The sequence below is a fragment of the Siniperca chuatsi genome, linkage group LG5, assembly GCF_020085105.1.
Source record: "Siniperca chuatsi isolate FFG_IHB_CAS linkage group LG5, ASM2008510v1, whole genome shotgun sequence".
Taxonomy (NCBI): Eukaryota; Metazoa; Chordata; class Actinopteri; order Centrarchiformes; family Sinipercidae; genus Siniperca; species Siniperca chuatsi.
In genome coordinates this window covers 1,435,032-1,456,127 of record NC_058046.1, presented here as the reverse complement: position 1 = coordinate 1,456,127, position 21,096 = coordinate 1,435,032, and the positions used below count along the sequence as shown (strand labels likewise).

Genomic DNA, 21,096 nt, shown 5'->3' with positions numbered 1-21,096 from the left:
GTTAATACACTGTGGTAAACTTTGGGCAGGTTGAATCTCAGACCACCATTTCTGTTCAAAGAGGGGTTTTCTTTTTTCACAAAAATGGCTTCTTTGACTCCTCTTTCAAACCAACTCTTCTCTCTACTGAGAATCTTCACCTCGCTGTCTTCAAATGTGCGGTTTGTAGCTTTTAGATGCAAATGCACGGCGCTCTGTAATCCTGAGTTAGCGTGTCGTCTGTGCTGATAAAGTCTTTTGTGAAGTGGCTGTTTGGTCTCACCTGTGTACCGTTCTTTGCAGTTTTCCTCACTGCACTGAATTGAATAAACTACATTGCTCTGTTTCTGTGTGGACATCTTGTCCTTAGGATGTTTCTGTCTTAAAGTGTTGTCTGGTTTAAAGAAAACAGGAACATCGTGCTGTCTAAAGATCCTTTAAACAACAGGCCTGATTACTGGGTCATCTTGGAAACAATTAGGTCAGTTTCAGGTGAAACTAGCTAATCAACAGATACTCAGGTAGACTCCTCCCTGAGGGCGGGGCTTAAGCAACACAGAGTAGCTTACATTTCTGAGTTCTCAGACCATTTTCACAATTGAGAATGACTTCCGGATGGGAGCCGAAACGTCTTGATTCTGAAAACAGCGTCCAGACGACTACGACTGAAACCTTTTCTACGATCAAAAGTAAAAGCACTCATTATGCAGAATGGCCCCTGTCAGTGTTTTGTTATTGGATCATTATTAATGATGTATAAATATCTAAGCGGTACTTCAGTTTTGTTCGAGGTGGAGATGATTTGATGTGCTTCGTGTTCTGTTGAGTAGTTTAATCTATAATAATCATGTTTTATAAACTGGTGCAACAAGTCCAGGTGTTTGTAAAATCTTAATCTGAAAAGTAACTATAACTGTAGTGGAGTAAAAAGTACAATATTTGCCTCTGAGATGTAGCGGAGTGGAAGTATGAAGTTGCATGAAGAGAAAATACTCAAGAAAAGAACCTCAAATTTGTACTTTGAGTAAATGTACTTAGTTACTTTCCACCACTCGTCATCAGTAACGTAAAGAAACAGGCTGAAACTCCGTTAAGCTCCTTTAATTCGACAGTTATTAAATGATGTCATGTTCGAGTGACCTCTGACCTCTGGTGTGTTTGATTGACAGGTTTCCTGAGTGTGCTGATGAACTGTCAGTGGCAAAGTTTACTGTGTCAGGTGGAGGCCGGTCTGCTCAACATGTTCGGAGAGGAGGAGGAGGAGGTGAAGGAGGAGGTGAAGAGGGAGCGGTCGCCTCAGTACACCGTCCAGCTCAGAGGGTGTGAGGTCAGAGCCGGGCCCGACACCGCCCACTCCTACAGGATCACACTGAGCATGCTCGGTGACCAGGTGGCTGTGCTGGAGGTGAGCTGACGTGGCAGGAAACAGGAAATAATTCATTTTAATTAATTCATACAGAACACATGTTCACGTGTCCGTCCATCCTTACTTCAGCTCAGTAGTTCAGATGAAAAGGAGCGATGGTTAAAGCTGCTGCAGGACGGCGCTGCCAATCACAGTCACCATGACAACAACACACAGGAGCACACAGGTGGAGCTCTCAGGTAAGACTGTCTGTTAATACGTCCATCTATCAGCTCCTCCATTCATATAACATTTGGAAGATCATTTATGGAAATTGAAAAAAAGAAGTGGTCCAAGAGTAGAACCGTGAGGCACCCCCGCGTGGTATTGTGCTTCTTCTTCTTCTTCTGCAGTGATTTTGTTTTGTTGTTTCCCCCTCCTCAGTGGGCTGTGGACTCGAAGGTTTCCCACCTCCAACACTTACATGGACGACCCCTTCGATCTGAGTGGAACGGGCCGAGAACAGCCCATCTACTCCAACAGCTCCATACTGGAGCACATGGTACGCTCCGCGGAGCAAAGCATTTTAGCTTTGTCCAAAATCACTCAGACACCAGCGATGGAGGAAGTACTCCGACCCTCTGACTTCAGTAAAACCGTAGAAAGAACTAAAAAACTAATTAGTTCACAGAAATGTGACCTCCGCAGCGGTGGAGGAAGCATTCAGATGTATTTTAACATGTATTTATTTCTATGTTTAGAATGATGAAAATAAAAATAACAAAGATCAGACTTATTTTGTATAATTCCTAACTTTTCATTAGTTTTAAAAATGTTTAGTTTTCTGGCAGGAGCGGTCGTCCGTACTCCGCAGAGACCCGGTTACGACAGATAATAACCTATCTCCGATTGTCGTCTTTCAGCTCAACGGCTCTCAGGATTCAGTTCGCGGCAGCTCGGTGTCGTCCAGAGACTCAGTGACCTACAGCAACACCGTCTTCACCCGCCACAGTGAGTCTCATCTCATCAATAAACTCTCCACCAGCAGAAAACATGAAAGCTCGGGGCGTAAGTGTCACTGGGGATTATAGTTTCAGGTTGATTTCCTCTCCAGAATCTCTCTGAACGCTGTCCTCTGACTGTTCAGACACCACAGTCCGTTTGAGAAAAGATCTGAGTCGATTAAGATGTTGATAAAGTCACCTGAGTCGTTAGTATAGAAGCTTAACGAGCAGCAGCGAGCGCTTTCCGGAAATTCAGAAACACAAGTCATTAGTTCAAGCAGTGGGCAACGATTGGCTGCGCCCGCAAACGTCAGCACAGCTCGGGTCAAAGGTCAACAAATTTGAACAAAACAGGGACCCACACGTGCTAGAGGTAAAAAAAAAAATCCACAGACAGTGTCGCTGTGTTTCAGACAGGAAGTCGGTGGAAGTGGAACGAGGCGTTCAGAAGCTGGAGCTGACCGGGAAGAGGACGGTGCAGCTGAGGGCGGGGTCAGAGATCAACCTGGCGTCTGCCGGGAAGCAAAACAAACGCACCTCTTTCAGACAGTCGCTGGCCGTCTGCACTGAGCGCGCTCAGGTAGGAAAAACAGTGACAGGCGAATTGTGTTCAGTGACTATAATTTCTGTAATATCTGCACACGGCAACAGTTTGGTGAAGGTTAGTGAAAGACTGTGGTTAAATAAACTTTATACAACTAAAACCTTTTGTTAAGGTTAGAGAATAATCTTAAATACCTTTAAAACACACAATAATAACTTAATAACTTAAGTATAAGAACATCAGTTACTTGTGCACATGAACTGTATTATAACTCAGCCACGCTGTGGTTTTGATCTACTCTGCTCACTGGTTTCACTGGTTTCTAACCTCTGCTGGTCTCTGCTGGTCCAGGCGGGTTTCCTGAACCCTCTGCTGCGACGGACGGCCTCGGCTAAAAACTCTCTGAGACGAGCTCCTTCGGCGCTGTTCATCGAACATGGAAAGGTTTTCCAGAGGAGGAAGGTGAGATCATTTACATACATACAAAAACACAGGCTACGTGATATCAAGTGAATGAACCGCACACATATGGTCAGATTTAAATAATTTATTTAAAATGTAATAGCAACTTATTTTACCGGTCAACAGGGAACAAACGGTTAAACACAAAAACAAAAAGAAGAGTCACTAGACGGCAGAAGGCAACTTTACAACAACAGCTTGACTTTCCTCACCTGCAGAAAGCTGTTTCCCAGGTGGCGTGCGGCCTCAGGTGGCGTGAGGCCTCGGGTGGCGTGAGGCCTCGGGTGGCGTGAGGCCTCGGGTGGCATGCGGCCTCGGGTGGCGTGCGGCCTCGGGTGGCGTGAGGCCTCGGGTGGCGTGCGGCCTCAGCTGGCGTGAGGCCTCAGGTGGCGTGCGGCCTCGGGTGGCGTGCGGCCTCGGGTGGCGTGAGGCCTCGGGTGGCGTGAGGCCTCGGGTGGCGTGCGGCCTCGGGTGGCGTGAGGCCTCAGGTGGCATGCGGCCTCGGGTGGCGTGCGGCCTCGGGTGGCGTGAGGCCTCAGCTGGCGTGCGGCCTCAGCTGGCGTGAGGCCTCAGGTGGCGTGCGGCCTCAGGTGGCGTGCGGCCTCAGGTGGCGGCTCTTCATTTAGTGCCGCTTCTGCCGGTCGATGCCGAAGTTACTTGTTGCAAAAAATAAATAGGCAAGATTCTTCATCTGCAGTACATGGAAATGTTCTGTTACATTGATGGTTAAAAAGTAGCTGTAGCCTATAACAAAAAAACGACTCGTTCGCGACCGACACAACACTAGCGTACGGCACCCGCCTGTAGCCTAGCCTACAAACTGTAGTTTTTCTGTCAATGACACGTTCGTTGTTGACATACCTCACGGGGAAGGCAAAATGTCGCCACACCGGTGACTTCAGGGAAGCAGGAGGACGATATTTATGATGTCTGTATGTTTACCCCCTCACCAGATCTGAGCAGAGATACGATCGGATCATTTGTGGCAGATCCAGGGTCAGTTTTCTACCAATACTACGACGACTGCTTCCAATACATTGATATGTTAACATGCAGTGAATAATCGCACGCTGCTGCTATAATCGAAAAATGTAAGAAAAGAATTATTACACTTTACAAAGGGCTAAATTATTGTACATCTGACTACAATGTTTAGACGTGTAACATTTAGCATGCTAGCATGCTAATGTTAGTATGTTAACTTGCTCACTTTAGCATGTTTGGCATTTAATGTTGAGCTTGTTGACATGCTAACATTATTATGTTAAAGAGTAACTTAACTTGAAAGTTTTAAGCCGGTTTCACCTCTGACCACACCCGTCAGTGATGTCACGGGGTCCCGGAGTACACCGTGACATCACTGCAGCAAGGTGAGAGGTTAAACCACTGGAGGGGACGTTAAGTAACTCGCAGAAGCTGCTGAAGACTGTGCCTCTGTTATCCAGGTAACTCTGCTGCTACTGTTTTCACAGGAATGGGAAACCAAAGCTGCTGCTTGACACCAGCCGTCCAATCGTCACGCCCCGTCTACAAACTACAGCCCTCCCAGCTGAAGAACCTTCTAAGATCCGATGTGGATTTAATTTAAAATGGGTTGTTTTTTTTCTAACTAAATGTCTGTATTGGCCTCTTGACCGCTCAAGACATAAACAGAAAACAAAGTTTACCGACCCCCGTCTATCAGGGTTAATTTTCGTCCAGTTAAAGGCTTTAATATTTCAATAAACAATACGTCGTTCAAGATCCATCACAATAATATATTGGTACTTAAGAATCCAGTGTACTTCCTGTTGTACTTGGTGCTTTGAAGCAGTTGTAGCAGCTAGCGACGGGAATCGCGGCTCTCTGAAGGGAGCCGGATCTTTCTGCCGGTCGCTGCCGAAGTTACTTTCTTATTTGTTACGAGAAATAAATACGCAAGATTCTTCGACTGCAACACGTGGAAATGTTCTGTCATATTGATGGTTAAAAAGTGGGATGCGTCAAGAATAACTATCCTAGTTGTAACACTACTAATGAAATTGTGCGGTTAATAAATAATTACGCAACTCTATACAGACAGTTAAATTTGTATAATATGAAACAAAAAAACAAAAATGTTTTTCCGCTCTGTTCAAAAAGGTGCTTTGTTCGTTCATTTAAAGGATCCGGCTCACGGAGCGACACATCACTAGCAGCGGCAGACGAACAACGTGCTGATCACACGTTCGATTTCTCCGAATGAGCCGGTCGCTTCCTGCTTTAAAGCCGCTCAGAGCGAGCTGGAGTCTGTAAAACTGTGACGGGAATATTTTGCATTGCTGTGTAAATCTCTTCACTGACGACTCGCTGTTGTGAATTACTGTTTCGTTCTGTTTCGTTTAATCCCACACGACCTCTTTGACGTAACTGTGTGTTATTTCCAGCGGTGGAACAAGTATTCAGATCATTTACTGCAGTAAAAGTATAGAAGTGTTATCAGCTGACAGTAAAACGCTTCCTGTCAGTGTTTATTATATCTGATGTTTCTGGAGTCATATTCCTGCTGCATTCATGTGTGTGTTGCATTTTACTGCTGCAGATGTTTCAGGTTGAGCTCATTTTAACTGCTTTATATACTGTTGGGTAGTTTAACCTGCAGCAATGCATCATGGTCTATAAGACCATCACGTGTTTGCAGCGTCGCCGTCCTGCGAGAACCACGTATCAGAGAAACAGCCTGTTTTCAGCTCTGTGACGATGCGTTCTCCAGCTGATCCGAGGGGGGGTTAAAGAGTTTATTCAGCTTCAGGAGGAGGAGAGTTTCCTCAGCACATGAAGGAAACTCTTCATCCTTCAGCTCGTCACAAACACCTGGAGATACGAGGTTTCCACCGGACGGGAAGGGGATGAAACGCTGTGATCTGAATATAACTGAAGCCGTCAGACAGACGCAGTGTGAAGTATGAAGTAGCAGTAAAGGGAAATACTCAGGTGAAGTACAGCACTTGAGTAAATGTACTTAGTTGCTTTCCACCGCTGGTTGTAACTGAAACAGTTTCTGTCCTGAAATGATCGTCACAAAGTTATCATATACATACGACTAAGAATCATTGATGATTTATGTTTATTAGCATGACGATCACTCTTTTGTATCTTTTTTTTTTTTATATTTACTGGATTTTATAATAATCTCAGGAGACAGTTTGTTGATGTCGGACTAAACAGTGATCTGTAAAATGATACTCTAATATTAAAAAACTGAATTTTACATCAGTTCTGTTTTTACTTGTAAAGGTGTGAAACGGTTTGTTGGAGCAAAATCAAATCACACACACACACACACACACACACACACTATTACTGTAGGAGGGCATTTAGGACAAGCCCCTCCCCAACCCCAACCTAAACCTCCCCATAACCAAGTCTTCACCCTGGTTTCCTTTGGATCTGTTTTCTGTCCCCAAACCGGCAGCAAGTTGCTAAATTAATCAACTGATTAAAAACCCTTTATGTCTCCTAACTGTGTGTTTTTGTACTACCTCTATTTATTTATCTGCCAGCGTTTTAATTAGCTTCAAACATGGATGTAATGCACATTTTCTTTTTGAGGATAACCGGGCACATTTGAAAATGTAGAAATAATTGATGTGAATCAAATGTATTTAAGATTATTAAAGTTATTAGATGAGTTCTGAAGGCGATGAACGCAGTGATGAATAAAAAACGCAGGCGAAAACCGATAAAATGCAACTTTTACTCCAGTCACACCTTTCTGACTCTTCAGGGATCGAATGTGAGCACTTGGACTGGAAATAAGTTTATGCAAAACATGAAACAACACAGCTGCGTCCCTTTTTAATTGAGGTCAGGTGTCTCCGACCTGCTTCAGGGTTCGTCTCTACGTGTTCAGCTTGAGGCTGAACAGCCGTGGAGGAAGCGCTCGGACCTGAAACTGCAGCAAAAGCACCGCAGTGTAGAAACACTCTGTTACAAGCAGTCCTGCATTCAAAAAGTACTTAAAGCACCAAAAGTAAAAGTGCTCATCATGCAGAATAATATATATGATATTATGCATTAATGTGTTCGTCACTTTACTGCTGCGGCTGCTGCAGATGCACCACAGCAGGCTACAAATGGGAGTTTTGTAGTTTGTAGTTTGTTGGCATCTTAATACTGTCGGTCATCACGCTGCAGTTTGAATCGGTGATTTAAAAAGAAGCTGAAACCACAAGAGGAACTCTGAGTAATACTTTCAAGACTTTTTGATATATTAACACTCATAAGGATAACTGTGGAATGAGGTCAGGAAAGCACTTCTTTAAGTATTTCATTTGTTTGTTTTTTTTACTGTAGTGTAGTTAAAGTTTTCGTCTCGTGGGTTCTTGTTTGTTCTGCATGTTATTTGTTCTATATGTTACGTGTTTTTTGTGCTGCTTTTATTATTTTGGTGAGCTGTTGGTGGTGTATTCTATTCTAAAAATTATGAAATGAAAAGTCAATATTATGACACGGTGACCAAGTATCATTTTGGCTTTCTATGATCATTTTGATTTTAATATAACTTTTTGTCATTTTTTTCTTTGCTTGGAGCAAAGTGGGCTTCCATCTGCAGTGGTGGAAAGTAACGAAGTACATTTACTCAAGTACAGATCTGAGTTAGTGGTGCTTTACTTGAGTGTTTTAATTTGATGCTACTTTATACTTCATCTCGAACACATTTCAGAGGAAAATATTGACTTCCGGACGGGAGCTGAAACGTCTTGATTCTGAAAACAGCGTCCAGACGACTACGACTGAAACCTTTTCTACGAAAGTACAAAAAAAAAAGAATAAAATTAGCTGTACTGCAGCCAGCGACAACATTAACATGCATCTTACATGTTACTGCATCAATAATAATAATCTAATATTATAATATGTAATGATGTAACTGTGAATGTGTCACCTCAGGCAATAAAGTTAAACACACTGGCGGAAGAAGACGTCACGTTATCTAAACGTCCTCCTCTCGCCCACTGGGGGGCAGCGGACAGCCCTGAAGTCTCGCGGTGTTTCCCCAGTTATCGCCGCAGAAGAAGAATCGCGGAAGAGGGGAAAGGTTTCCTGACGGATCACCGGGCTAACCAGCTAGCTAACTATCAGTCTAATCAGCAGTTTTATCACGTTTACAGGTTAGATAGATAACGGGACAGAAGGTAAGACAGCGGGATTTCTAACACGTCCTGCCTGCCTGCTTTATTATTTCCTGCTTTTTGTCGTGAGTCTTGATTAAAAAGTGGCCTCCTGCTGTTAGCCTGTTAGCAAGGCGTAGACAGAACTGCAGCTGTTAGCCGGTTAGCTACAGAGCTAAGCTAACAGAAGGAGTTCCGAGGTTTTCTCAGAGAAGGAAGTCAGCTGATTGTGTTTAATACTTCTGCTAAAGACTACTGCTTCCCTCCTGCACGACTGTCACGGTGCTTAACGGCTCATGCTAAAGCTGAGCTAGCGTTTAGCCTAGCCGTGTGTTAGCCTAGCCGGCTGCTCCCTTTTGTTTGTTGCCCAGTTTAACGGTTTCTGTTGCGGTTGTTTGACCGCAGAGGTGATTAAACGGAGACTGATGCAGTTCAGACCCTCGGACGGGGTGTGGGCTCTCTGTTTGAACTCAGACTGTCAAAGTTGAGCTTAAATCAGGACCCTTTTTCCTGTTTTCACAGTATCAAGATGACAGCCGCACCTTACAACTACTCCTACATCTTCAAATACATCATCATCGGTGAGTGAGACGGTTTGAGTCATTACACTGAGGGAGGTCTGCTGGTGGACACAGCACCGAGGCTGTTTTTAAGACCAACATAATCTGTGTCCCACTTCCAAAGGAGACACATAAGCAGTGATGCAGGAAAAGCACTAACACACACTGAAACACTGCTGCAGTGAAAGTCTTAAGTTTAAATCAGGAAAAAGCCCTTAAAGCATTAAAGCAGTGCAGCGTCCCTGTGGCTGCTGTGCTGTTATATATTCTATCATCAGGTTATTATTCCTCGTGCATTAATGTAAAGCAGGATGTTGCTGCTGCAGCTGGTGGAGCTGGAGCTCATGTTGAACCGGTTTGTGTCGGACTGCAGCTGATGATGCTTTTCATTCTGGATCCATCTGCCCATTCTTTTCTCCGTCGATCCGTCGATCGATCGATCGGTTTGGAAAACTCGTGAAAACAGTGAGAAGCGGCGTCACAACGACCCAGAGCCCAAAGTGACGCCTTCACCGTGTCGTCGTGTCCGACCGACAGTCCGAAGCTCGACGTTATTAACAAACATCACAGTTATTACAGTCGTTCAGAGGAAAAGCAGCAGATCTGCACATCTGAGGAGCTGCAGCCAGGAAGGGATTTACAGGAGAAACGACTTCAACGATTGTCATAATAATAATAATAAACGTTTATTTCTATAGCGACTTCAAAACCAGAGTTACAAGGTGCTTCAAAATACAACAATACTATACTATACAATACAGGTGCAAAGATAGCGAATCATAGAGAAATGAATTGTAAAAGAACATCATACACAGAAAATGCAATAAAAACCGAGATTTCAAGAAGTGGTCAAACAGAGAGAGAGAAAACGAAATATAAAAGAACAACATTAAAACATTTGAATAGACATAAAGATATTAAACACGTCTATACAGGTGGGTTTTTAAACAGCTGCCGATTAATTTTCTGTCAACCGACTAATCGTTTCAGCTGAACTTGAATAGGTTTTATTACAAAACATCAGATTTTATAAACTCTTCATGTGTTTTTGTGTAAAAATCTGAATCTGTAAAGTAACTGAAGCCGTCAGATAAATGTGGTGAAGTGAAAAGTGTAATATTTCAGTAGAAGAAGAAAGTATCATGAAGAGAAAAGACTCAAGTAAAGTACAAGTACCTCAAATTTGTACTTAAAGGTCCAGTGTGGAGGATTTAGTGGCGTCTATTGCTGAAATCGAAGTGTAGGAGAAACTACGGTGGCCACGAAACTCGCGCGTTTGGTTTGTCCGTTCGGGGCTCCTGTAGCAACATGGCGGTGCAACATGGCGGCCTCCGTGGAAGGGGACCCGCTCCCTCTGTAGATATAAAGGCTGATTCTAAGGTGACGAAAACACAGCGGTTCTTATTTTCAGGCGATTAAACACTGATGAAAACTAAATTATAAACATTATATTCCATTTCTGCCGATAGATCCCCCGACATGTTACATACTAGACCTTTAAGTTCAGTACGTGAGTAAATGTACTTAGTTACTGTCCACCACTACAAAATAAAGTACAGTCAGTATGCATACTAGAAAACATTTGATGTTTAACTTCAGCCTCAGAAACTCATCAGAATATGAAATATAACAATTACATTTTTAGAAAAACATTTTGCTGCGACTTTCCGCCGCCAATATTACATCATTTCCTGCTAGTTAAGGAACACTGTAAAACAACATACTTAGAAACGCGTCTACAGTTAGTATGTAGAAGCAGAATTATCAGCTTTGATGGGACCTAATTTACCAAGTAACTACTAAACTTTACAGGCTCCACTTTCACAAACACACCATCAGTTTTCAGATTGATTTCCTACCTTCCGGACGGCTCGAGTTTATTTCTATGGAAATTGATTTTGCAGAGACTTTCCGCAGACGACCAGCCCACGGCTGCTTGCGTTAGCTCGCCTGTTAACCCTCTATAGAGCAGTGAAGTGTGAGGAGTTACTCCAGACCTCCAGGGTTCCTGCAGTAGTCCGATTCGTTTTCCTCACGCGGTGTTGGTGACCGACAGTTCTCTCGCTTCAAGTCTCCGACGGACACGAAGCTCTCCGACTGTTAGAAAATATCAGGTTCTTTGATTTAAAAAGTCAAAGCTACAAGAAGCCTGCGGACGTAAAAACTGGAGGAGAGAAGTCGACTACAACTCCCAGTGTGCATTTCACCGTCAAACGTCCAATCGCAGAGCTGAAGCTAAAGATTAGACTTTGTAGAAACTTGATAAAACATCAGCAGTTTAAATCAGCAACAGCAGCTGAGGCTCATGGGTATTGTAGTATTTAGAACCATCCACCAGACTGACAGAGCTGAACTGGCGGTCAGAACATAAACCTGTGTGATCGTTAGATTATCCAGGAGACTCCGGTGCACGTGAAACGGAGATGATCCAAATCAAACTTTGAGATGGGGGTTTACACTGAGGCGGCTCTCTGGGGGAAAGCAAAGCAACATTAAACCAGATGGATCTGGTTTAATAAAGGAGGCCTGAGGGTGCCGCTTAAATCAAACGAATAAATACAACCAAAAGAGGAACTCGGAGTTTTGACAAAGTCTGCCTGGGGCGTCCCGGTGAGTCCTTACCGCAGCTGCCGGGGTTCGAATCCGGCCCGCGGACCTGTGCTGCATCCCCTCTCTACACTCCCCGTCTCTCTACAGCTGTTCCTGTCAAATCCTAAAAATAATCTTAAAAAACCCGAAGTCTGCCTGACTAAATAAGGAAACAAGGCTCGAAAACAAGTGCTTCAGGTTCACGTTAAATCAAATAGTAGATGGCCGCTTGCACGGCGGCCCGCTGCTCGCGTCAAATCACAGCCGCCGCGACCCGTTACCTGGACGAGAGCTTCGATCTCGTGTGACGAAACTGCATCGTCACGACTGGAGAGCTGGACTGGGAGCCTCTCCAATCAGGGTCTTTGGGATAGCAGCCAGGAAGTGAGACGGGCGGCGTCTCGGGGACAGGGGACCGCGCGCACACACACGCTACTGTACACACATGTGAAACGCTGGAAAGGGTTAGTCACATGGGGGCGAGCGCCGGCCGAGGTGCCAGGAACCAGCAGCTCCGCTCACATCACACCGGTGTGTCGCCGAGCAAAGACTTGAGCTGACCAAACCGTCCCGCCTCACTTTAAAGTCGCCGTTGTGACGGTCGGAGCGGCTGCTGTGACTGCAGCCTGACCTCTGACCTCTGACCTCGTGTTTTTAACTTCCTGTCTCTCCAGGTGATATGGGAGTAGGGAAGTCTTGTCTGCTGCACCAGTTCACAGAGAAAAAATGTGAGTGATTTCTTCTTCTCTCCTGCTGTCATCCGCCTCTCGCTGCTCTTCCTCGTGGTCATTTTTGTTTTGCTTTCTGTGTGCCTCGTCTTCCTCTTCCTCTTCCCTCCCTCCTCCTCATATTCTCTATCGTCACCGAACCCAAAACTTTCCTTTCCTTCCGTTTAAGAAGCATTAAAAAGTAAAATATCATCACTGATAGTTTGGAGACGCTCCGATAAAAGAAGATGCTCTATACTGATACACTGACACGTACAGATTGTTTGTGGGTATATGAATATATGCTACTTTTTAATAATTTGTTCTATTGTATTGCCTATTTTATTTATTATTCTACTCTAATTTAGTTTGTTTATACATATTCTGTGTGTGGAGCGGGCTACGGCTGCATTTCACTGTCAACCAGCAGAACACGAAGGAGGTTCAGTTCGACTGCTGTGGGAAATTTATACTCACAAACTTTAGCATTTTTGCATCACAATTTTGCTTCAGATGCAGGATGCAAATGCTTTTACTCTGAAAATAAAGCTGGTATTTGCTTTCACTGTGTTTTGGGAATGAGAATAGTAGAAAGTGGATTCAGAATCAGGATTTATAAAATCTAAACACCCGAATCCTGTTTTTAACTTCAGGGCTGCTGTGTGTGTTCTCCTGCTGTGTGTCAGTGTTGATGTTAACTGTCATAACGATGTGTATTTTGTGTATTGTGTGTGTGTGTGTGTGCGCAGTCATGGCGGACTGTCCTCACACCATCGGGGTGGAGTTCGGGACGAGGATCATGGAGGTCCACGGTCAGAAGGTGAAGCTGCAGATCTGGGACACGGCCGGTCAGGAGCGCTTCAGGGCCGTCACCAGGTCCTATTACAGAGGGGCCGCCGGGGCCCTCATGGTGTACGACATCACCAGGTACTGACGGGGTCACATGTGTGGGTGCTTCCTGTTCGTTTCCTGGGCGTCTGAGGGCGATGACATTTAGCTCATTTCTGGTTTCTGTGATTTCATGGTGGTTTTCATATCAGTTTGATCTCTTGATGAATAACTTTTTCTTTTCTTTTTGTTTGTGTTTTTTAGGAGAAGTACTTATAATCACCTGAGCAGCTGGTTGACAGATGCCAGGAATCTGACCAACCCGAACACAGTGAGTTAACGCACACACACACACGCACAAACCCGAGGGCTGGATTCGCTAAACATCTTAGTGCTAAAATAGCTCCAGGTACATTCCTGTTTGTGTTTCCACCGCATCTGAAAAACTCTAGTCTATTAAAACGACCACCAGGAAGTAAAATCGCTGCAGGTGGGACTTCCGTAGCACCGAGAACTTACAGCTGAGGATCTAAATTCAGTCCCTTAAAGTAAAGTCGCAGGTAAGCTCCCCGAGCCCTTCAAAAAGCTCCTGTAACTAGTCGAGTTGGTAGAAACTCGTAAAACTAAAGGCTGTCAGCTGTGACTCTGAGGTAATGAGCCTCGTCCCGTCATTTTGGAAAATACAACACTAATGAACTTCTAAAGGCGCTCGTCACGCCAACACCAACTGCAATGATGCTACAATAATACTGCTGTGCAATATCCTCCGTCTCATAATCATCTTAATAAGCTTAACTTGACAGTTCATGCACTGTTACTTATATTATTACATTGTTTTAATTATACCGTACATACTTATCATCAACCTCTAAATCCACTTTGTACTTTACACTTGTTTTAATTTTATACTTAAACCCACTTGGTGCTTAATTTATCTTGACTGTATTATATTTTCTGCTCAGTGCTTCTCTTCCTGTGTGCGCTGACGTGACAGTGAGCTGCTGTAATAACAGAGTTTCCCCTCGGGGATCAATAAAGTGTTTCTGATTCTGAATCTATAGGTACTCAATTACGTTATCTATCCCTCCCTCCCGGCTGGTCGCAGCAGCACACAGACGAACCACGCGGTACAAAGAACTGCGCAAAAACAAATGTCAAACGCAAGTACTGTACGCCCTTTTTAAGCAGGAGTGCAAATTGCAGTAGGTAATTTATAAGTTATAAGTTAAAAAGATGTATTGCACTGTGCCAGATGTTAAGGAAAATGTCATTTTTAAAGTTAAATTAGCGAGTCCGGCGAGGACTTCAGCAGCCTCCAGTCCACTGATGTCCACACTGCGACGAAGTGGGGAGGAGTTATTCCGTACAACAGAGCTGATTTCACGTGACGGTTGCTGGACTGACTTGTAAATCTGCTTCTATGTGAAGAATTACACCATCAAAGGACGCAGCGACGTGCCGGCGTTAACGAGCTCCCTGCCGGTGATTCATACGTCTGAGCTGGCACAGAGGGAGTCGAGTTGGTTCAGGCTGAACTGACTACTCAGAACACGTTGGAGCTGTATTAGTAATGTCTTTAAATTTATTTTGGTCTGCAACAAATAATAAGAGACAATAAGGCACGAACATGTTTTTAAAAAGGGCCGCTGAAAACAACACAACGTAAAGATGCTGATGCATTTTTATTTATTAAAGTTATTTTTAAGCTTTTAGTTTAAACTTAAGTGTACTACATGTTTTTAATTCCTCACTTTCTGTTGTTCCATAAATTCACCCCTTTTTTAACTGAAATACTGTTATTTAAACGTGCAAATTCCTCTTAAATCATATTGACTTTCTCTCATTTTAAACAACCTTTTTGGATTCTTTCAGGTGATGCTTGATTTTTTTAACTCGATACCATGATTTGAGCAGTTTTTAAAGTCGACCAACTCTCTAAATTCATTAAATTAAAGACTTGAAATTTAATGTGGTCGACTCCTTGTTCAGTATAGTTTCTCGCGTGTGTGTGTGTGTGTGTGTGTGTGTGTGTGTGTGTGTGTGTGTGTGTGTGTCCAGGTGATCATTCTGATTGGTAACAAGGCCGACCTGGAGGCTCAGAGAGACGTGACGTATGAGGAGGCCAAACAGTTCGCTGAAGAAAATGGTGAGAAGTGTGACATTATGGGACTAACGTGTGTGTGTGTGTGTGCAGTAAAATATGAAATAAAAATTAAGCTGAAAACACGACATGGGATTGATTGTGATCTCTACTTCCTGTTGTTGATCAGGTTTGCTGTTTCTCGAGGCCAGCGCTAAGACGTAAGTGTACGCACACACGCTTGCGGTGGATGGTTTCTTTTCTTTCGTCACTATAAAACAGACGCAGCTGAAAACACTGGAAAACTAAACATGCTAGCAGCGCAGATCCAAACATGAACATACATACAGATGTCGTTACGTGTGAAGCATTAATACACACAGATTAACACATTAGAGGTCTTGACGTCAAAGATTTTGGAGATTTCCCAAACAGTGTACGAAATGTACCAGAACCCAACGCGTATAAATTAGCCTAATTTTCCCAATTTACCAATTAAAAAAAGGGACCTGAGGACAGTCAGACCCTGTCAGAGCAGACCTGAGGTGCAACTTTAAAGCTTTAATCTGTTTATTTGTATCCTGATCCCTCCGTCCTCCCTCTTTTTCCTCAGAGGGGAGAACGTGGAGGAGGCCTTCCTGGAAGCGGCAAAGAGGATTTACCAGAACATCCAAGATGGCAGTCTGGACCTGAACGCTGCAGAGTCAGGAGTCCAGCACAAACCGTCTGCGCCGCAGGGAGGCCGCCTCAACGCCGATAGCCAGCCCGCCAAAGAAGGCTGCAGCTGCTAACCACAGACAGAAACTACACACCCATCGGACGGACGGACGGACGGAGTCAGACAGATGCGTACGCAGAGATCCCCTCTCCACCAGGCACCACCAACCAGAGTGCGTCAGACAGGATTTAGCTGGATTACATTTAACATAGCAGTGGCACAGTCCCAACCAGCTGTTGTCAAATCCAGACCTCAGTTCAGTACCCAAAACGAGATTCGGCCATCCTCCACCCAATCAAACATTCACGAGCTTTGGTTCAGTCAGGACGCCCTCAACCAAATCCAGAAACCCACAGTCTCGAGAGACAAATAAAGATGCAAGAATTTAAATTTGGACCAATTTAGAGCCCAAATCTGGATTGCACCTGGAGTCCACATTGCAATGGACTGATCCACACCCCAGGCTTAAGATGGACCACCCCTGGTCCAAGTCAAGACTGCCTTCAGCTCAAATGCAGGCTTGATTGACCCAAAGGCAGGCCAAGCGGGACCCTTCTGAGCCCAGAATAGGACAGCTCTAAACACATCACCAGACATCCCTTTTCCTGGACTACCATCCGGACCCCGCCTCTTCCAAGTCTGGATCCCCATCGGCCATAGTCAATCATGGCCAATCCAAATTTGGACTACCCTTGTCCCAAGAGACAAATACAGATACAAGGCTCAAATTTGGACCAACCCTAGTTGTCCCACGGGACATCGCTATGGACACATCCAGAGCCTAGACTCAAAGCTGGACTGGCCTTGGTTCACCACACATCCAGGCTTGCTTGCCCCAAAAGTAGGACCGCTCTAAGACCAGAATAGGACAGCCCTTAGTCCAGCACTAGACAACCATTTTCCCGAGACTGGATCCGACTCGTGGGACACCCATGTCCTAGAGACAAATACAGATACAATCCTACAGCCCAAATCTGGACTACATTTCACTAAAAGGCACATCACCCAAGTTCCAACTCCGGACTTCCTATGGACAGATTCAGAGCTTGGTCTTGGTCCAAATCAAGGACCATCTCCAGTCCAAATCTTCAAATCTAGACCGTAGGGTCAAATTTAGCTATAATCTGATCTGCTATAAATCCAGATCTTCTTAACGCCACTTCTGACATTCACTCTTTGATATGAACTTTTGGATTTACAGTCGTACTTATGTCTTACACGTGTGTGTGTGTGATATCCCATCGTTTGTTGTTCAGTTGGAGAATCCTTTTAAAATTCACGCTTCAAAACCATAAATTCTAACACAGAGTGGCCTGGACATCCGAAACCCACCTCCGGGATTCCTTCTTCGCGGAAAACATTTCATTTCATGCCAGCGAACTCCTCGTCTCGCTCGCTCGTCATCCGTGAGTTTCCAAACAACGCTCTCCGATGAAACCGGCTGCCCTTCGAGCTGCCTGCCCGATCACTCGGATAGTTATTCCATCAGTTGTTCCACGTGGACTGCTGACCATTTACGCTGTGTCAGTAACGTGGGTCAGAAGACACTGTAGTTGTTGACGTGGATCGGAGACTTTCGAAACCATTGTTCTCGTGGTCACGTTTGTCTCTGGAGGCGTTTCGCAACTGGAGCTGATGATGTTATTTCACTTGTCTGACTACAGTCCAGTCACCTCGAATGCAGGTTAAAGGTGCACTCCGCTAATCTTACACGAGGATCAGTTTACCCATCATGCTTAGTACCACTCAGCCTCTGAAAATACTTTGCGTAATGTCTTCTGCGGCTATGGTCTAGAGTCTGCAAAAGTAAGCCTGATGTTTTGACCAGTCTTTCTTTAAAATATATATATATCTTGCAAGTTCCCCAACTTTCTGGAAGTGTGATACTAAAAGCCTTAGTGCGCTTCGAACAAACAAGTTTGCACGATGTGTCGTCTAAATTACTGGAGTACCCCTTTAATCCCAGCTGGATGGAGCGGTCACAGAAAAGAGCCGGGACCTCGCTGCACATAGTCCCACACAAGTTTCTCACGTTACGGGTCTTCATTTGAAACTGACCCTCCCCGAATCCAACATGCATAAAAATTTATTTACAAGTGTACACCCTGCCCGACCAAATCAGACTGAATATTATTTGGACCCAGCCGTACTTGGGTCCTGGTTCAGGTCTCTGTTACTACAGAAGGAACCAAGTGAACCCTTGAAGACTCTTAACAAACACACATTCGCAGGCAGGAACCCCAAACCCGCCATCTCTGCAACGCCACGCCTTTTTTTTTTTTAAAAGTCTAAAATATTTTAACTAAATAACTTCGTTTAAGGCGACTCTGAATATCGATCGCTCTGCGGGGAGACAAAGCAACTGATTGATGAAGGTGATGATAAAGAAAACGACTTGCCTGAGCCAGAACGTCGATACTGGTCCCTCAGTGGTTCACAAGTTCAGGATAGATTTTTATTACATTCTTCTTGTTAATGTTGGGTTGTTTTCTAACGTGTTTCCAAATATATATATATATATATATATATATACAGAATATTTTCGATGTCACAGCTCCCCCTAGAGGCCGTTTTCTGCGTCCCTCCTGGTTAAGTGCGTGTCGAGGGAAGAAAAATGGCACAAGTGGAAGCAACGCAGATTCTTTAAATTTATTACTGCCTGGTTTCGTTTCGTTTGCTTTTTCTTTTTAACGTTAGGCTGGGATTTCACTTTACTTGAATGCGTTACTCTGGACTCACTAAAGCTAAATTACTGCGTTGCAATGAAGGCGTGCAAAAAAAACAAACAAACCCCACACTTGATATCTTAAGAAACATTCGGACAATTTGCGAAATGCGACAATTCATGCCTTCCAACGCAACGTCAGACTTTTCCAGTTCAAGTCAAAATGCCCGAGCCTTGATGTCCTGAAGTGCTTTAAAGTTTCCTCTCCTGTCGCTAACTGTCAGTCATCGACTAAATGATTAAATGTAAAATGAATTCATTAGGTGTTTAGAGTGTGATCCCAGCGCTACATGAACCAGATCGGTCATTAATTTTGTTCCTTATGAAGCATTCCAGCGCTGACTAGCTACAAAACAGAAACACCAATGTAGCTCCGCTAAACTTTACTTAACACTTTAAAAAATATATATATTTTAAAGCTGTATTCATTGATTTTGTGGCCACAAGGGGGCAGAAAAAAAACCCAAAACAAGCTGACTGATGCGCGCATACAGTACAACACGTAATGTTTTTAAAAGAAATCGATTAACGCAGCTTTGACCTGATGCGATTCTGATTAACGTCAGATTTTACACTAAATAGATCGGCTGTCAAGCTTCCACTTTATGTCCAGTGTCTTTCCAGGAGGGAAAACACTAAAATAATATTCAGTAATACTGCTTAAATACCACGAAGGGTCTGGAGATCTTTTTAAAAAAGCTTGAGAAATGTTTCCTGTTGAGGTCCGAATGAGTCCCAGAAGCAGCAAATGTCACCAACAGGTTATCTGATGAATCAAAATACAAATTACACATCAATCAAAATGATTAAAGAGGGCAATGTTTGATCATTTACGTACGTTACAATTTCCTTTTTTTTCCCCCCCGTGTTATAAAGATCGGAGGACAAATAAGAAATACATGAACGGTAAAACCTCTGCCAGGAGCAAGAAAATATGAAAAGACCAAATAAAACGAGCCAGTAAAAGGTAAATGTGTGTAAAATTCAAAAAAGTAAAATTCAGAATTATAAAAATTCTACACAATAATGAGGTACTAAGTCAACATGTTTACTTCCTCAGCCAAAGTTACGAGATAAAATGTTTAATCATGATTTTAAAAAGTCATAATTTTGACTTGTTTGTATTTTGATCGTTCTGTTTTTATTTTGTTAACTGCTCGTTGCAATTTCTTAGCAGAGGTTTTAAATATTTTTATTAACAATTTGGAGGTAAATATATGAATTTAGATTATTTAACTCTAGCTAATGTACGCATCTGTGGACTCAGCAGGTTAACGTGTTGGTGACGTTTGTCTCCTCTGGGACTCCGTACTGTAGTTGTGAATGTAAAAGGCAGCCGCTTGGAGGAAGTCGTGTTCCTGCCTGGCTCACTTCGATCCCCCCGGTCCTCTGCGATACCGCGGCTCAGAGTCTGGTCTGGTGGCGAGTCTCGCTCAGATCCCGTGTACATATCCAGTCAAAACTCAAGTGTTAAGGACATTAAAGCCAGTGCTGTCGGTGAGTCCAGGCTTCGCCGAGGACTCCTGGACCCGCTTCATCACAAAACCTGGTTTTTAACCCAGTCCGCGTCTGTCTGAATGGGGACCGATCAGTGTGATTTTACTCTTCCTGTCCTCTGATTGGTGGACAGCAGCCTTCTTCAACCGTGATGCTTGATTTTATGAATGAAATCCCAGATTTTCAGGCCTCTTGTTACTTTTCATCACTTAATAACCTGCATTCGCTGGAGGGGAGAAACTTTTATTTTAAAAGGAAAGGAGGAGGTAGTTCGCTTCCTCGTTGACGCTTGTGTTTTTTTTTTTGTGATTTTAAACAAGTTTCCAGGAACCAAAGGCTCACAAAAGTCAACAGGAAGTCACCGGACTCACGAAAGAAAAACACAAGCATTTAATTAATTAAAGAAAAATATTCATAAATGAATTAAAAAGCATCAGAAGAGACTGCTGCCTGCTCACAGCAGTGCCGGGACTGCAGGCGGCAGTGTTGCTGCAGCGTAATCGCCTTTTTTAAAAGTTTGTCACAGCGCCCCCCCACATTCCTAAATTTAAAGAACGTCTTTAGATAAACGTCACAGCTACATTCGTTTTTTTTTTTTTTTTTTTTTTTTAATAACGATAAATGCTTCTAACGATAAAACAGACGGAGGCACTTTAAAATCAGGCTGAAAAACATTTTGATTTGCGAATAACTGCAGGTCAGAGTTGTCCGGTTTTATCTCCGCTCTGCTCTGTACGTTTTTATTCTTTTTCTTTCTGTAATGTCTGTTGATTTTCTGTCTGCTAAAGTAACAAACATGCTTCCTGTGATTCTTTTGACTATTTATATTCTAAATCTGTAATGATTTTTTCTGCTGTACCTTTTCATTGTACGACCGTGGGGATTCAGTTATTTGTATATAAAGTATATATATACTGTATATACGC

At 43.6% G+C, this 21,096-nt stretch overlaps 2 protein-coding genes across 2 annotated transcripts in view; both read left to right on the top strand.

Moving 5' to 3' along the window:
• si:dkey-220o5.5 (actin filament-associated protein 1-like 2) overlaps nt 1-3,334 on the top strand; it is a 25,864-nt gene extending 22,530 nt beyond the window's left edge. The window contains exons 11-15 of the mRNA XM_044197494.1: nt 1,149-1,384; nt 1,475-1,584; nt 1,769-1,886; nt 2,742-2,908; nt 3,224-3,334. Coding sequence (XP_044053429.1) covers nt 1,149-1,384; nt 1,475-1,584; nt 1,769-1,886; nt 2,742-2,789 — 512 coding nt within the window. The 3' untranslated portion in view covers nt 2,790-2,908; nt 3,224-3,334. The remainder of the gene's footprint in view (nt 1-1,148; nt 1,385-1,474; nt 1,585-1,768; nt 1,887-2,741; nt 2,909-3,223) is intronic.
• Nucleotides 3,335-4,309: 975 nt separating this feature from the next.
• LOC122876793 (ras-related protein Rab-14-like) lies at nt 4,310-21,089 on the top strand. Its single transcript, XM_044197536.1, has 9 exons — nt 4,310-4,425; nt 4,807-8,490; nt 8,989-9,047; nt 12,290-12,343; nt 13,072-13,249; nt 13,415-13,481; nt 15,209-15,296; nt 15,421-15,451; nt 15,844-21,089. The coding sequence occupies exons 3-9, from the start codon at nt 8,996-8,998 to the stop codon at nt 16,019-16,021; spliced, it is 648 nt and encodes a 215-aa protein (XP_044053471.1). The 5' UTR covers nt 4,310-4,425; nt 4,807-8,490; nt 8,989-8,995; the 3' UTR covers nt 16,022-21,089.
• Nucleotides 21,090-21,096: the final 7 nt, after the last annotated feature.